Source organism: Cebus imitator, unplaced genomic scaffold (assembly GCF_001604975.1).
Source record: "Cebus imitator isolate Cc_AM_T3 unplaced genomic scaffold, Cebus_imitator-1.0 Scaffold402, whole genome shotgun sequence".
Taxonomy (NCBI): domain Eukaryota; kingdom Metazoa; phylum Chordata; class Mammalia; order Primates; family Cebidae; genus Cebus; species Cebus imitator.
In genome coordinates this window covers 1,062,096-1,077,723 of record NW_016107717.1, presented here as the reverse complement: position 1 = coordinate 1,077,723, position 15,628 = coordinate 1,062,096, and the positions used below count along the sequence as shown (strand labels likewise).

General features: G+C 40.3%; 1 protein-coding gene across 3 annotated transcripts in view; it reads right to left on the bottom strand.

The window, feature by feature from the left end:
- Positions 1 to 15,628, bottom strand: part of BRINP2 (BMP/retinoic acid inducible neural specific 2) — a 110,833-nt gene that overhangs the window by 16,668 nt on the left and 78,537 nt on the right. For all 3 annotated transcript variants that reach the window (XM_017508839.2, XM_037731481.1, XM_037731480.1), the window contains exons 3-4: positions 7,995 to 8,185; positions 6,730 to 6,938 (exon numbers count right to left, since the gene is read on the bottom strand). In XM_017508839.2, the coding sequence (XP_017364328.1) occupies positions 6,730 to 6,938; positions 7,995 to 8,185 (400 nt within the window). The remainder of the gene's footprint in view (positions 1 to 6,729; positions 6,939 to 7,994; positions 8,186 to 15,628) is intronic.

Below are 15,628 nucleotides of genomic sequence, written 5' to 3'. Positions count from 1 at the left end.
TACATTTAGCGATTCATATACAGGCAGGCATGGACTAGATGGAGAGTTGGATTTAAACAGGATGTATGTGTATACATGATGAAAGATAAAAGAGGAAAGAGAATTAAGAGTAAAAAAAAAATCACATCAGTGATTTTTTAAAATCATTTTAAACTGTCTGAGACACTAGTCTCCCAAATGTACCCTACCTCCCTGTTAATGGAAAGTCATTCTCGTCTCTTCAACTCTCACTCCAGACTCTGTACATCCCCTCACCTCACCTCTTAACTTTATCTCAAAGTGGACTTTTGAGAAGTGGTTGAGATTATATGAGATGTGGCTAAGAACTGATCATGAGATCGAGAGAGCACAGTGGAAGTTGTCCACTTTGCCTTTCAGTTGTAACCTCAATGTAGCTGACCCTGAGGACATGGTTTGCCCTGTAGCCTTCTCTGGCAGTGGCCAACTCATTTCCCACCCCCCGCCCACCATGCCCCTGGGCATGGAATTAAGGGGGGTGCTCCCTTGTGATATCCTGAGAAGAGATCTCTAAAGATCTCTAGCTCCTTTGAAGCCAGAACCAGTGGACTCTTAGCACCTACTACCCATCCTCATTACAGTTTATTTTTCTCATTACTTGCCTCATTAATTGCCATTAAGTGATTACAGAGGGAATGCAGTTACTGATAAAATTAGGTTCCAGGGCACAGTATTCTTTCCATAATCTCAATATTAATTACCCCCCACTCGTACTTGCTCTAGTCTATTCCCCTAATGAACTGTCAGACCTATTTGGACTTTTAGCCTTTAGACCTGCCCAACTTTTCACTTTCTAGCATCCATCAAAGGCCTCTTTTCATTCCTTGACTGAATTATATGCATGGTCCATCACTATAATCACTCCTTTGTGTATACTGTTAACTCTCTTCTCTCTTTTATCTTTCATCATGTATACACACACATCTTGGTTAAATCCAACTCTCCATCTATTCCATGCCTACCTATACATGAACTCCTAAGTGTAGCTGATAAAACTTACAACTATGCTGACTGGTCTCATGTTAAAATTATGGCCACTGAAGCGGGCTCTCAGTGCTACCCAGAAATCTACTCCATTTATCTAGTCAACCAACACTCTTAACTCTTATTCTCAAAGACCATTTCATAGATTATTTTTCCAACTATTCCCTTTTCTTCCTTTTAGCCAAGGACTTTCCTTCCATTTCAACTAGGAAATCAAGAAGCAGCAGCCAATCAGAAGAAAACAGCGGCATCTTCTTACCACGCATTGAACATCCTGTTGCATTTGTCCTTGTGCTCTCTGCATTGCCTCCTGTTACAGAGGATGAAGCACTCAAGCTCCTGGGTAAGAACAACCCCTTTGATCCTACAATTGTCTTCTGTCTCTCCTGCATCATCACTTCCTCCCTCTCTACAGAGTTATTTTAATTAGTATACCAATATGCTGGAATAGCTGCTGTATAAAAATAAAAACATACCCTCTCGTGACCCCACATTGCTCCCCAGTTATCACTAATTTTTCCATCTGCCTTTAGAGCAAAAGCACTGTTTCTACTCATATCTGATTCCTAACTTTGCTTCCTTCCTGCAATTCTCTTCACTCAGCCTTTTGTACCCTTCATGTACTGAACTGCTCTTCTCCAGATTACCAGTTACTTCCATGTCACCAAATTGAAGGTCAAGTCTCAATCTTCACCTTAGCGACTGCTCAACAGCAACAGTTGCCGGTTCCTTCTTTGGCGAAAAACATTCTTCACATGGTGTTGTGAGCCCACTTTGGTTCTCCTCAAATTCTCTGTTCTGCCTGTCTTCCTGGTTGAATCCTCTCCTCTTCCTCATTTCTGAATATTGGAGTGCTCCGTGACTCAGCCCTAGGGCCCCTTTCCTAGCTGCACTCACAAGTGATCTCACTTCATTTTCTCCCATAGTTGTAAATTCCAACTACACATGTGCACCTGTGTATATATTTGTATGCCAGCTTTCCATCTTCAAACATGGTCTTTCTCTTGAAATCCTGGTGTTTATGTCCAACTGACTGTTAGATTTCTCTACTTAGACGTCTGATAGGAACGTCAAATTCAATATGTCTAAAACCAAACCCTTGATTTATTTCTTTCAGATCTGTACCTCCTCCCAGTGTTGTCCTTCTCAGTAAATGGAATCACTGTTCATTTGATTACTCAGGTCATAAATCTTGCAGTAAAACTTTACTCCTTTCTTCCAATCCATTGTCTGATCCTGTAGGCTCTACCATCAAAATATATTTCGAATATGCCAACTTCTCACCACCTCTGCAATAACAGCTTTGTCCAAGCTACCATTATGCCTTACCTTTACCACTGCAATAGCCACTGTACTGGTCTCCAGAATTGCCCTTTCTTTCTACTTCTTAATCAGTCAGACCTTCTTGATATGGTTCCTGCAATCTCAATAAATTCAGCTTTTAACTTCATTTCTCTCCTGACTGCATGCCAGGCTCACTGCCTTTCTTGGTGGTCCTGGATCATGCAAAGTACACTGCCCTGCCCCTTTAAGGCACTTGTATCTGCTCTGTCCTTTGTCTAAGATGTTTGGGGCTTACTCCCTCACTTCATTCAGGTCTCTGCTTAAGTGGCATTCCTTGGAAAGGTCTTCCCTAAAGTCCCCAACCCCGTCTCTCTTTATCCTCTTTTTTTTTATTGCATTTTAGGTTTTGGGGTACATGTGAAGAACATGCAAGATAGTTGCATAGGTACACACGTGGCAGTGTGATTTGCTGCCTTCCTCCCCTTCACCTATATCTGGCATTTCTCCCCATGCTATCTCTCCCCAACTCTCCACGCCCCACTGTCCCTCCCCCATTTCCCCCCAACAGACTCCAGTGTGTAGTGCTCTCCTCCCTGTGTCCATGTGTTCTCATTGTTCAACACCCGCCTATGAGTGAGAATATGTGGTGTTTGATTTTCTGCTCTTGTGTCAGTTTGCTGAGAATGATGGTTTCCAGGTTTCTTCATGTCCCTACAAAGGACATGAACTCATCATTTTTGATGGCTGCATAATATTTCATGGTGTATCCTCTTACTTGGCTTCATTTCTTCATAACATTCATCCTACCTGGCATTATACAGGTATACTTCAGAGATATTATGGGTTCAATTTTAGACCACTGTAATAAAGCAAATATCACAATAAAGCAAGTCACACAAATTTCTCGGTTTCCCAGTGCATGTAAAAGTTATGTTCACACTATACTGTAGTCTTTAAAGTGTTCAATAGCATTATGTCTAAACAAACAATGTACATACCTTAATTAAAGAATATGTTATTGCTAGAAAATGCTAATGATCATCTGAGCTGTCAGCCAGTTGTTGGAATCTTTTTGCTGGTGGAGAGTCTTGCCTTGATGTTAATGGCTGATGACCGATCAGGGTGGTGGTTGCTGAAGGTTGGGGTGGCTGTGGAAATTTCTTAAACTAAGACAACAATGAAGTTTGCTGCATCAATGGACTCTTCTTTTCATGAAAGATTTCTCTGTGGCATGTGATGCTATTTGATAGCATTTTACCCACAACAGAACTTCTTTCAAAGTTGGAGTCAATTCTCTGAAACCCTGCCACTACTTTATCAACTAAGTTTATGGAATATTCGAAATGCTTAGTTGTTATTCAATGTTATTTCAACAATGTTCATAGCATCATCACCAGGAGTAGATTCCCTCTCAAGAAATCACTTTCTTTGTCCATTCATAAGAAGCAGCTCCTCATTCATTCAAGTTTTATCATAAGATTGCAGCAATTCAGGCACATCTTCAGGCTCTACTTTTCATTCTAGTTCTCTTGCTGTTTCCACTACATATACAATTACCTCCTCCACTGAGGAAAGACATCCTCAAAGACATCCATGAGTATTGGAATCAACTTCTTCCGAGTTCCTGTTTTAATGATTTTTTGACATCCCCCCATTAATTACAAATGTTCATAACGGCATCTAGAATAGTATTATTTCCAAATGATTTTCAATTTACTTTGTCCAGATTTGTCAGAGGAATCACTATCTATGGCAGCCTTTACCTTACAAAAACATTTTTAAAATAAGACTTGGAAATCAAAATTACTCCTTCATTCATGGGCTACAGAATGGATGTTGTGTTTATAGCCATAAAAACAATATGAATCTCCTTGTACATCTCCATCAGAGCTCTTGGGTGAGCAGGTATATTGTAAATCAGCAGTGATATTTTGAAAGAATTTTTTTGTGTATGAGAAGTAGGTCTCAACAGTGGGCTTAAGATAGTTCATAAACCATGCTGTAAACAAATATGCTGTTGTCCAGGCTGGATTGCTCCATTTATAGAGCACTGGCAGAAAGGAGATTTAGCATAATTCTTAAGGGCCCTAGGATTTTCAGAATGGTAAATGAGCCTTGGCTTCAATTTAAAGTCACCAGCCATATTAGCCTGCAATAAGAAAGCCAGCTTGTCCTTTGAAGCTTAGAATCCAGGCATTGACTTACCTTCCTTAGCTATCAAAGTCCTCAATGTCATCTTCTTCCAGTAGAAGGCTGTTTCAACCACACGGAAAATCTGTTCTTTAGTGTAGTCACCCTCATCAATGATCTTAGCTAGATCTGGATAACTTGCTGCAACTTCTACATCAGCACTCACTGCTTCATCTTGGGCTTTTATATCATGGAAATGAGTTCTTTCCTTCCATCTCATGAACCAACCTATGCTAGCTTCAAACATCTTTCTGTCGCTTTCTGATTTCTCTCAGTCTTCATGGAATTAACCAGAGTTAAGGCCTTACTCTGGTTTAGGCTTTGCCTTAAGAAGATGTTTTGGCTGGCCTAATCTTCTATCCAGGCCACTCAAACTTCCTTCATAACAGCAAGAAGGCTATTTGGCTTTCTTATCATTCGTGTGTTCACCAGAGTAGCACTTCTAATTTCTTTCAAGAACTTTTTCTTTGCTAACAAACTTGGCTAACTGTTTGGCTCAAGGATCCTAAGTTTTGGCTTAGCTCAGCTTTTGACATACCTCCCTCACTATGCTTAATCATTTCTAGCTTTTGATTTCAAGTAAGAGATGTCTAATTTTTTCACTTGAAAACTTAGAAGCCATTGCAAGGTTAATAATTGGCCTAATTTCAATATTGTTGTGTCTCAGGGAATAGGGAGACCTGAGAAGAGAGAGATGGGAGAACAGCCACTTGGCGGGCCAATCGGAACACACAACACTCATTGATGAAGTTTTTTATCTCATATGGGTGCAATTTGTGACACTCCGAAACAATTATAAAGTGACATCAAAGGGGGTGCAGGAAGCACTGAGGAACCAGGGGGAGGCCAGAGCCTCAACCAGCTCTAGGTCAGCCGGGTCGACTGATTGAAGAGGTTCCCCTGGTTCCTCAGTGCTTCCCGCACCCTCGAAGGTTACATATCACAGATCACCATAACAGATAAAATGGCAATGAAAAAGTTTAAAATATTGTGGGAATGATCAGAGACATGAAGTAAGCACATGCTTTTGGAAAAACAGTGCCAGGAGACTTGTTTGACACAGGATTGCCACAAACCTTCAATTTGTAAAACAACAACAAAAATAGTATCTGCAAAGTATGCAATGAAGCAAACCACAACAAAATGAGGTAAGTCCTGTATATTCATGTAATTTATCTCTTTGCAATTAGAATTCAAGCTATGAATTCTATGAGGGCAGGGACTTTACAGGTTTTGTTCACTCCTGTATTCTCAGGACCCCAAACCATGCCTGACAAATAATAGGTGCTCAGTAAATATTTATTGAATGAATTAATAAAATTTGCTTATGAGTTTCAGATGGGATAAAAGTAGGATATAAGACAATTCTGAAGTCTTTTCAACACCTTAACATTATGCTTAGAATTTTTAAAAAACTGCATTCTCGCGTACAGTATTTTCACTGGTTTTCCCTAAAACGCCATGAACTTTACTAGAAATCTCTTAGGTGTAAGTAGAGAAGATGTGATGAAGGTTATAGTTATTAAAGTCACAATAACTATTGATCTTTTAAAAACATGCATGAGATCACGTTGCTTCCCTGCTAAAAGTCTCTAGTGGTTTTTCATTGCACTTTGACTTATATTAAAATTCCTTCTCAAGGCATTTAATCTGCTCCAGCCGACTTGTGAACCTCATCTTGTCTTCCTTATTTTACCTCCCCACCATCTCAGCAGTCTTCTTTGTGTTCCAACACTGTGTGAACCAGCACCAGGCTGGTTCCTGCTAAAAGGCCTTAGTACTTACTGAACACTTCCCACTCACTTCACCACACAGCTGGTTTCTTATTCAGAGATCAAAGTCTAAACCCCAAAGTGCCTTCCATGATCAATCTGCTAACAACAATATGAGTTGCTCCCTCCGCACACCCCAGGAGGTGTGCACCTTATGACTCTGTCTTGTCTTTATTTATCATCAGAAATGACTTTGTTGTTTTTCCATCCCCCACTAGAGTGAAACCTCTGTGAGCATGGGGACCTTGTCTGCCATTCCCAGTGGTACCTCTGCTGCAGCCTGCCTCAGAGTGAGTGCTCCGTGAGTGTCTGCTGTGGAATGAATGACCCCATTGTGTCTGAAGGCTGGCTGTCTTCATCAGAAAACTTCCTTCCCTCTTCCATCAGCTGGCCTGGCTGACCTAGCTGGCTCAGACTCTGGCCACCCCTGGGTTCCCCCGTGCTTCCTGCACCCCCTACCCCATACCTCTCAGGTCATTACCTTGATGGCCCCCGTGGCTATCTGGATATGGTGCAGCCGACGCAGTGTGCTCTCTCTGTCGATGAAGTAGGAGGCGGCCAGCTGGTGCAGAGTCTCCAGGGACACAGCTGAGCTGTTCCCACTGCCCCCAATTATAGAGGCACCTCCTGTTGTCTCTGTCTTTCTGCCCAGTTTCCGCTTGTCCACAAAAATGGTCAGGGACTCCTCTCCTGTGGTGAACAACATGAGTTCATTGGTGAGGCTCTCTGCTCTCGAATCCCCTACCAAGAGAAACATAAAACCCTTGGCTAGGGTAGATGCAGCTGAGAGAGAGAGCGCAGCCCCTGCTGCCAAGCTCTTCCCCCAGCCCTCGCCATCTTTAGAAGAGGCTCATCAGAGGGAGCCACAGGCCAGCAGGCCATGCTGTCTGAAAAGCCCTCTTCGAAAGCTTAGTCCCCCTGCCCTCAGCTTATCCATTTAACATCCTCTATTGAACTCTGTCTCAAGTAATCCACCTCCATAGAGGAGACACAGTTCTCTCTCTCAAGTGGTTTATGCTCCCTCAGGAAGGGCAAAAGCCTTGAAGCTCTATCTCCCTCTTCCCCATCAAACACTCAACACCTTCCCTGTGCAGACAGCTGGCCTGAGCCCTGGGAGAGCTTGTTTTGGTTGATCGGACAGTGAGCTAAATGTTATAATAAATCCTGCTTTCTTCTTCCCAGGGCAGAGGGAATTCTGCATCTTCAGAGCTTTCGATCCTGCCCCGGGTCTTAGCCCATATTGTTTCACCATACCACCACCCGCCACCCCACAAGGGGACAATTCACCAGCCCAGAACCATTAGAACTAGTTTGGATAGTTTCCAATCTTTATAGAGAGGAAGAGGAGTCAAGGACTCCAGGGACATCAACTTACTTTGCCTGTGGGTCTGATCATTGCAGCCACAGCAATCATTAGAAAGTGGCGAAGCCTCAGGGCTTAGTTAGGTGGCTCAGCAGCACGAAAACTGGGAGTTCCCCCTGCTGTTAAGTGCTTCATAGGAGCCTGTCCACCCCCAACCACCTTACCCAACAACCCCTCCTCAGGAGATCCTTATAAGCAAATCGAAATGCTCTGGGGTAAATTGAGATGTCAAGAGGCTACACTGTTTTCAAACGCACCGGAAAGACTTCTCAGGCAATAAAGGCCAGTAAGAACAAAAGACTGTTGGAGCCACACTGCATGAGTCTTAAAGTTATTCCCAATGGTCTGACAACCAATTAGCTTGAAATCGTGATGTTGCTTACCTCCAAGAGTGGCAGAAAGTAAGAAATGAGTGCCGTACTTTTTTATCAGGTTTTCCGTAACCTGTTGCAGATTGGGTCTCCTTCCAAGGAGGCGAATGTTCCGGATAAACTCTGGGGCAAGAGGCAATGGCAAACTGAAGAAATCCTTCCTTTCTAGAGCCAAGTTGTTCACCTTCCAACGGGCAAACTCCCTGGAGGAAAAGCCAAGGGGTAAGAAAAAGCTGGTGATTTCAGAGCAAGAGGCATAAAATCTGAAGTAGGTAATGTTCTTGCTCCACTTGCAGCCATTCATCTCCTCGCAGCCCACATCCACCCAGCTAGAGGAGCCCAGAGCCTGGAAGAGGCCCCCTGGCCTCTCACCTGCAGGGCCTGGGGTTCACATGCTGTAAGAAAGCTCTATCTCCACTGACCTCCATCAGAGCCTCTCCCAGCCAACTTTCTCATCAGACAGTAGCTGATTAGCTTACTCACATAAAGTCATGGTTTACAGTGTAGAGTAGTAGAATAAACAAACATTGGAACAGTAGTTTGGAAAGATATGATCTAATCACAGTTGTCTTATAGTGAATGAGTCACATCACCTATCATGGCCTCAGTTACTCATCTGTGATGTCAGGAAGGTTGCTCCAGAACCACTGCCCTCACTTTCTAATCTCTGATCTCCTTGACACTCTTAAAAATTATTGAGTTCCCATGTTTGTACATGTGGCTATTGAGATTTATCATTTTAGAAACTAAAATAGAAAAAATCACATTTATTACTTTATTTAGAGATAACATTTTTTTTTCCGGGCGTGGTGGCTCACGCCTATAATCCAAGCACTTTGGAGGCCAAGGTGGGTGGATCACCTGAGGTCAGGAGTTCAAGACCAGCCTGACCAACATGGTGAAACCCCATCTTAAAAAAAAAAAAAAAATAGAGATAACATTAATAAACTCATTACATACAACATTTTCACGATAACTGTATGTTCTGAAACAAAACAAATTTAGCAAGCAGAATGGCATGGCTTTGCATGTTTGCAAATCTCTTTAATATCAGGCTTAGCAGAAAAGAGCTGCACTCTCATATTTGCTTCTACATTCAATCTGTTTTCATAATTGTGGATTTTCATCTTTGGTACTACACTAAACTAAACAGATGGTAGTTTCTTAAAGGTTAGTTACAATATGGAATCTGAAATCATATCGGTGAACTTTTCATACTTTGTTACATTAAAATCCAGTGTTCTATATTGTAATCTGAATGGATCTTTTTATCCTGCATAATGTTGTAAGATCATGTGTTGGTCATCTGGAAAATATCAGGTCACTGAGTTATGCAGATCTTCCACATTTTGACACTTTTCATTATATAAAATTAAAACATCTCACTATTTAATATCATGACCAATCTCTTCAAAGTCTTTAAATATTAGGAAAATGTCAAGTTCATGAGGATGAACCCAAGTTTTCTAAAATTTGAATTTTCATTTAAAAGCTTAAATTTTATTATTGGCAACAATAATAAAAATACCGTCAGTTGTTTTCCTTGCAGATACTGGCTTAGTTAATTCTTTTTTTTTTTTTTTTTTTTTTTTTTTTTGAGAAACGTCTGCCAGATACTCAAGTCGGATTAACCATAGTTTGTCTGTTGCTTATGCTTTCAAGAAAAATGGAGTTTCATGAAAAAAGTGTCTAGTCCAGCTTGCAACTCAACCATAGAGTATTTTTTTGAGAAAACCATAGTACTTAAGTAGCCTCAGATTTGCTTTATGTGCACTTCCATCCTACAAAATATTAAAACACATGTACCCAAGAGTCACGATTTAATAAAATTAATAAAGGTTACTGCTTTATGGGCATTCTTAAGTGAAGCTAGCGTGTGCGCGTGTGCATGTGTGTGCGTGTGTTTAGGGGCAAGTGCACAGTGATGAAGAACACATGACTCCTAGTGTTATTTGGTGTGACTGCCTTTATTCAAATTAAGGTACCAGCAGCTTTATTTTGCACCTTCAGTGCAAATGTCAACATGAACACTCTGAAATAGACAAGGAGGATCCATATTTTGAGAAGCCTTATTCTAGAAGATAGCAAAGTTGTTCCTTTCTAATCCTGTTGAAGATTTTAATTTTCAAGCTTTGCTCCTCACTGAAATGTTTGCATTTTAAAGGGGACAGATTTATAAATCTTTGTCTTGGGATGAAATTTAAAGAATCATATGCATTAATAAGAAAGAAGTTTTCCATTGTTTCTCAAATTATGCTACGAAAAACCAGCTCCACTCCCTTAGGAAGCAACAAAATGTAAAGTCTTCACACAGTCTTCATCCATCCCAACTCCGCTCATCATGACAGTGCCCAACCTTGGTTTAACCTTCCCCAAATATCCATGAAATGCAAATGAGAGGATTGCATAAAAATAAAATAATTAAAAATAGATTTTTGACAAAGGTGCCAGGAACACACATTGGGGAAAGGAAAATATCTTCAGTAAATGGTGCTGAAAAAAACGCAATATTCACATTCAGAAGAATAAAACTATCTTTCACCAGGTACAAAATTCAGCTCAAAATGGATGAAAGACTTAAATGTAAGACACAAAACTATAAAACTAATAGAATAAGATATAGGGGGAAAGCTTTATGACATTGATGTGGGCAAGATTTTTGGAGAAGAACTCAAAAGCACAGGCAACAAAAGCAAAAATAAACCAATGAGATTACATCAAACTGAACAGCTTCTGCAGAGCAAAGGAAACAACAGAGTGAGGAGACAACCTACAGAACTGAAGAAAATATTTGCAAACTATGAGTCCAATAAGGGGTTAGTATCCAGAATATACAAAGAACTCAAAGAATAGCTAAATAACAAATTTTTTAAATGGGCAAAAGACTTGAATAGATATTTCTCAAAAGAAGACATAAAAATGGCCAGCAGGTATATGATAAAATGTTCAGCATCACTAATCATCAGTGAAATACAAATCAAATGCATGGTGAGGTGTCACCTCACCCTAGTTAGAATGGCTATTATCAAAAAAGACAGAAAATAACAAATGCTGCTCCGTGTATTAGGGGAACTCTAGTACACTGTTGATGGAAGTGTAAATTAGTGCAGTTATTATGAAAACAGTATGGAGATTCCTCAGAAAACTAAAAATAGAACTACCATATGATCTAACGATCTCACTACTGGGTACATATTCGAAGGAACTGAAATTAGTATACCGAAGAGATATCTGCACCCTCATATTTATTGCAGTATCATTCAAAACAACCAAAATATGGAATCCATCTAAGTGTCCATCAACTGATGATATACACAATGAAATACTATTTGGCTGTGAAAATAATGAAGTCCTATCATTTGCAGCAACATAGATGAACCTGGAGGACATAATGTTAAGTAAAATAAGCCAGGCATAGAAAGACAAATACCACATAACCTCACTCATATGTAGAGTCTAAAAAAGTTGATCTTATGGAATTAGAGAGTAGAATAGTGGTTACCAGAGTCTAGGGAGGGTAGGGGGAATGGGAGATGGGGAGAGCTTGGTTAACAGAATCAAAGTTACAGTTACAAAGAATAAGTTCTGGTGCTCTATTACATAGTAGGGTGACTATGGCTAATAATAATGTACTGCAGATTTTAAGTAACTAGAAAAAAGGATCTTGAAAGTTATCACCACAAAGAAATAATACGTTTGAGGTGATATATATGCTAACTACCCTGATTTGATCATTATTCAGTGTATGCATGTATTAAAACATCACACCAATACACTCTTGTGCCCAATAGACATGTACAATTATATGTCAATTAGGAACAAAATTTTAAAAATTAAAATTATAAATACATAAAAATCCATGTCACATTTGAGGCATAAATCTCCCCATCTAACTCTAGAGACTGAGAGAGGAGGAGCATGTGTCAAATGTTACCAGGGAAACAAAGAAAAACGGGTGACTAATAATTCATGGTTCCAGCAAAGTCTTCAAAATTCAAGCTGTGTAGCTTTATTTATCTGAGCAGGTAAGTGCATAATAATACATTGTCAGTTATTTTCTTTGTGGAGCAAGTACTAAACTTTAATTAATGTACAGAGTATTTGTCAAAAGTATTTTCTATCTCAAACCCCACTGCAGGGTAAAGAACAGTTGCTTAATCTCATCTCTAATTGGCTGGATGGTGACAAGTGTCCTCTCACTGGTTAGTTGATAATTACATTGATGAATCATAAAATCAGATTACTAAAAGCAAGCAAACAAGCAAACAAACAGAACCCTTAGTATCATCAAACCCAGCCCCTTTGCTTTGGGATAGGTCACGTCTAGACTTCATTAACTAAGAATTTCTAACCTATTATTTTTCTAGATTTCTAGAGGAAAAAAGACATCATTACATAGTTTCTTACAATGGTCAAAACCCCTCACAGGAAGGAAAGGCCAACTTAGCATAGAGGTGGACCCCACTTTAATTAAATCTAATAAATAAAAATTGGTAGACAGTTGTCTGGCCCGGTCAGACACTGGGTCTGGATGGGAACTAGTAACCTCTCTTGTCGTCATGTTTCTCATAAAACAGAGAGGGCCAGTGGTTTACCTAAAGCAATATAACCAGTTGATAATAGAACCAGCACCAAAAGCTAGTGTCCTGACTCTCCTTCTATGCTATTAATAGCCACTATGATGGCGGTGACAATAGTCACCAACTGAGACCCAGAGAGGTTAAGAATGTAGTGTGGGTGAAGTCACACAATTAGTAAATGGCAGAGTTGTGCTTAAAACCCAGGCCCATATCATACTGCTGTTTCTATAGCACCGTTTTCCTTCCTGTAGATGAGGTTAAGTGTATTTTATTGCATCCTATTTTTTGTAGTATTTAGTATCCTTTAACACAAATATTTTTATTACCCAGAACATTCCACTTTTTAAATTTTCTACACAAAACATGGACTAATTGTAATTCAAAACACAGCATAACATTTATACCACAGCAAAATGTTCCTGGATTAAGGCAGTTTTAACATGCCCATTTGCAGGAGAAGAAATTGAGAAGCCTCAAAAAGCCAAGCCCATACACAGGGTACATGGGAGGAATCAGAGATAAACGCCTGAGTCCAGCTCCCCTGCCTGCTAAAGAAATCACAACACAGAATGACGAATGACCTAGAAAAAGGAATGGTACTGTCTAAGGAAGTTTTTTTATGAGCAAATAATAAAAAATAATGGCTAACATTTAATGAATTTTTAGTATGTGATAGGCATTCCAAGTATCTTTCAAGGATTAGTTAATATTATATTCAAAATACATATAAGGGGGAAAATATAATTATCTAGGTACAAATAAGTCAATTTGCCCAGCAGTTAACAGCCAGCAGGTGGCAAGGTTAGGATTTAAACACAGACTGGCTTCAGTACACACAGTCTTTGCCACTAGGCTCTGCTGCCTCCACCTGTGGAACACAAAGGTTTACCAACTGTGCTATTGAGTAGAAGTTATGTGCATGTGGGGAGAGAGAGTTTCAATAGTGCCATATAGGGACTATAAGGATAGGGATTATATTTGGAGAATTTCATCCGAGAAAGAATCCATAAGAATGCATACAAGCGGTGGCCAGGTGCGTTGGCTCATGCCTGCAATCCCAGAACTTTGGGAGTCCAAGGCGGGTGGATCACGATTTCAGGAGCTCGAGACAAGCCTGGTCAAGATGGTGAAACCCCATCCTTACTAAAAATAGAAAAATTAACTGGGCGCAGTGGCGGGTACCTGCAATCCCAGCTACCTGGGAGACTGAGGGAGGAGAATCGCTTGAATTCAGCAGGCGGAGGTTGCAGTGAGCTGAGATTGCGCCACTGCCCTCCAGCCTGGGCAACAGGGTGAAACTTCATCTCAAAAAAAAAAAAAAAAAAAAAAAAAGGAATGCATACAAGTGGCTACATTTGCCAAAGAACAGAAAACACACAAGCCCAAATCTACTTTCATCATAAACTACAGTGGGCTATCAACTCAGAATTAGGCTCAAGTGGGCATGGTGGCAAGTGCCTATAGTCCCAGTTGCTGAGAAGGCTGAGGTGGGAGAATCATTTGAGTCCAGCCTGGGCAATATAGCAAGACTCCTGTCTCAAAAAATATTAGACATAAGTCCTCAGCTACAGGAGCTCAAGTCCAGCCTGGGCAACATAGCAAGACCTTGTCTCAAAAACGAAACATTAGGCATAAGTCCTCAGCCACAGAAAGGTTCACACTCTGAGGGCTCCCAGTGGTTTTCTCTTCTACCCTAATAAGTTTCTTCCTTACCCTTTGGGGCCCTTCATAGATCAAAATAATGGAAAAACATCTGTGAGTGGTATTTGAGCCAGAAAGTGGTAAAAATGTGCTTATAGAACTTATTAACCTGGTTCTTTCCAGCATCTGCAAACCTTAGAGGCAATACTGGAACGCAGCCTAAGCTATTCAAAGAAGAAATGTTCATTTCCGATTTTTCATTTAGCAGTTTTTTTCCCCCTAGTAATAGAATAATCAGGGCTCTTTTTTTTTTTAACTAGGAAAAGGATGTTTTCTATATATCAATTATATTAACACACTCTGCTTCAATTAAGCCATCATCTTTGTTTCAATTAAGATATCAAGTAAATCTACATTTCAATTTGGCCATTTCTCCTAAAATCTTCTCCCACTGTGTTTGTTACACACTAAACAGTCTGAGAAAGCAAACATTTCCTACAGTACTGTAGTCGCTGTGTAAAGTGTTTGTAGAATATGACTGGCCACTGCAATCAGGGCTCACAGGTTGAGCCAAAGGGTAAAGAGAGCTTTTCACTGTGGACTTTGCCTATAAAAAGCATTCACATTGCACATCTAAAGCATGCCTCAGTAAACTACTAAATTAACAAATACAGTCCATTTTCCATCTTCCTCTACTATGTTTTAGGTTAGCCTAGAGTAACCAATATGTATTCTGTGGAAGGGTGAACATACCCATAAAATAATTAAAAAACAAAACAACATCCAAGAAAGTATAACCCAGCCTGGAAGGTATAATCCAGTGTGTTAAATCAGCCATGCATACCAACACACAGAATATTTTAGATATAATGATATCTAAACGATCAGTGCTGAAGTAATTGTAGTTATCTTTGTCCCAAATTGCATAACACTAGTGGTCCAGATTGCTAAAAAAAATGATGCTTCTGGTTGGATTTCCCCAAAATCCAAAGGGGACCCACAATGGGAGAGTGAAACCACAGCCATGCCAGATCTCAGGCACGGGAGCTTCAGCGGGGTTTTGAGACTTGGCCAGCTCTGGGTTTGAAGCCAAAGGTCTCTGATGAGAATACTAAATGACTACAAGGTGTTCCTAATTCAAAATATGTAAATAAAAAGTGCTGCCTCCAACTCAAGCTACTGATTCTTATGTCAGCAGCCACCTGCAGTAGTGTGTTACACAAGGTCAACAAGAAATCTCCCAGCAAGAATCCCCCTGCAGGGTCTCCTGGCTGAAGATGAAAGGCTCAGAAAGAACACAGCTGGGGTCTTCCAGCCCAGGTGCTGTTTCCAGCAGCTGCACACAGAAGCACAACTTTCTAGGTTCATAAACTGAGAACATTGACCAGGCCCCTGTGAAGAGTCATTATCTATGAAGCCTCCCTC